The following is a 1125-nucleotide window of genomic DNA, read 5'->3' as shown; positions in this document are numbered from 1 at the left end:
TTTTTTTTTTTTTTTTTTTTTTTTTTTTTCACTTTTGAAGAATTTTAGATAAAAAGACTCAACCCCAGTACTTGCTTTAGTTTGTTTTCTCTTTTAAGCCTGATGCTCATTCTACCGGTCTCTTTTTGCTGAACCACTAAGTTACAGGGGCATAAACACTCCAGGACCAGTTGTCAAGCAGTGGTGGGGGACAAAGAGAGAGACACACACAAATATATACATTCACTCCCGGAGTGGTTGGCATTAGGAAGGGCATCCAGCTGTAGAAACTCTGCCAAATCAGATTGGAGCCTGGTGTCGCCTCCTGTGTCGCCGCCACCAGTCCTCAGTCAAATCGTCCAACCCATGCTAGCATGGAAAGCGGACGTTAAACGACGACGATGATGATCCAGGCTTCCATACATACATACATACATACAAGAGGGCACCCAAAAGTAACCAGAAATGTTCTCTGTCAGAGAAGTCCATTGTAGTTCAGGCTTTTGCTGTGAGAAGCCACTTGATGTGATCCTCAGGCATCAGTATGCCGACCGGCATCATCAAGTGTAGTCGTACTGACTTGTGGTGCAACATTGTTTTGCGGTGCTTCTCCCCGGTTCGTTGATTTTTGCGGTGGTTGAAACGAAGGAACAGTGTCCTTCTGTGAAATTCGGTTTTCTGCTGGGGAAAATAGTGGCCGAAACAGTTTTCATGCTACAAACAGCTTACAAGGACGCTGCCATGAGCAAAACTCAAGTTTACGAGTGGTTTTCATGCTTTTGGAATGGTCACTTGTCGCTTGACTAACTTCGTTCAGGGCAGACGTTGACCTACCAAACAAATGAAAACATCATGAAAATTCATGAACTGATCTTGAAGTACAATCACCGAACAGTCGACAAACTTGTTGATATGACTGGTGTGTCCTGGAGCCCCTGGCAATGAATTTTGAGCAAGGAATTGAGAATGAATTTTTATGTGGCACCAGCACTGGCAAGGTCACCATATATCTATCTATCATCATCATCATCATCATCATCATCGTTTAACGTCCGCTTTCCATGCTAGCATGGGTTGGACGATTTGACTGAGGACTGGTGAAACCGGATGGCTACACCAGGCTCCAATCTGATTTGGCAGAGTTTC

The 1125-nt window shown here is 44.2% G+C and overlaps 1 protein-coding gene across 1 annotated transcript in view; it reads right to left on the bottom strand.

The window, feature by feature from the left end:
- The window catches only part of LOC106884179 (coiled-coil domain-containing protein 74B), a 15633-nt gene that overhangs the window by 4882 nt on the left and 9626 nt on the right, over nucleotides 1–1125 (bottom strand). Inside the window, exon 4 of the mRNA XM_014935417.2 lies at nucleotides 884–914. Coding sequence (XP_014790903.1) covers nucleotides 884–914 — 31 coding nt within the window. The remainder of the gene's footprint in view (nucleotides 1–883; nucleotides 915–1125) is intronic.

Source organism: Octopus bimaculoides, chromosome 30, assembly GCF_001194135.2.
Source record: "Octopus bimaculoides isolate UCB-OBI-ISO-001 chromosome 30, ASM119413v2, whole genome shotgun sequence".
Taxonomy (NCBI): domain Eukaryota; kingdom Metazoa; phylum Mollusca; class Cephalopoda; order Octopoda; family Octopodidae; genus Octopus; species Octopus bimaculoides.
This window is presented reverse-complemented; position numbering and strand designations above follow the sequence as displayed.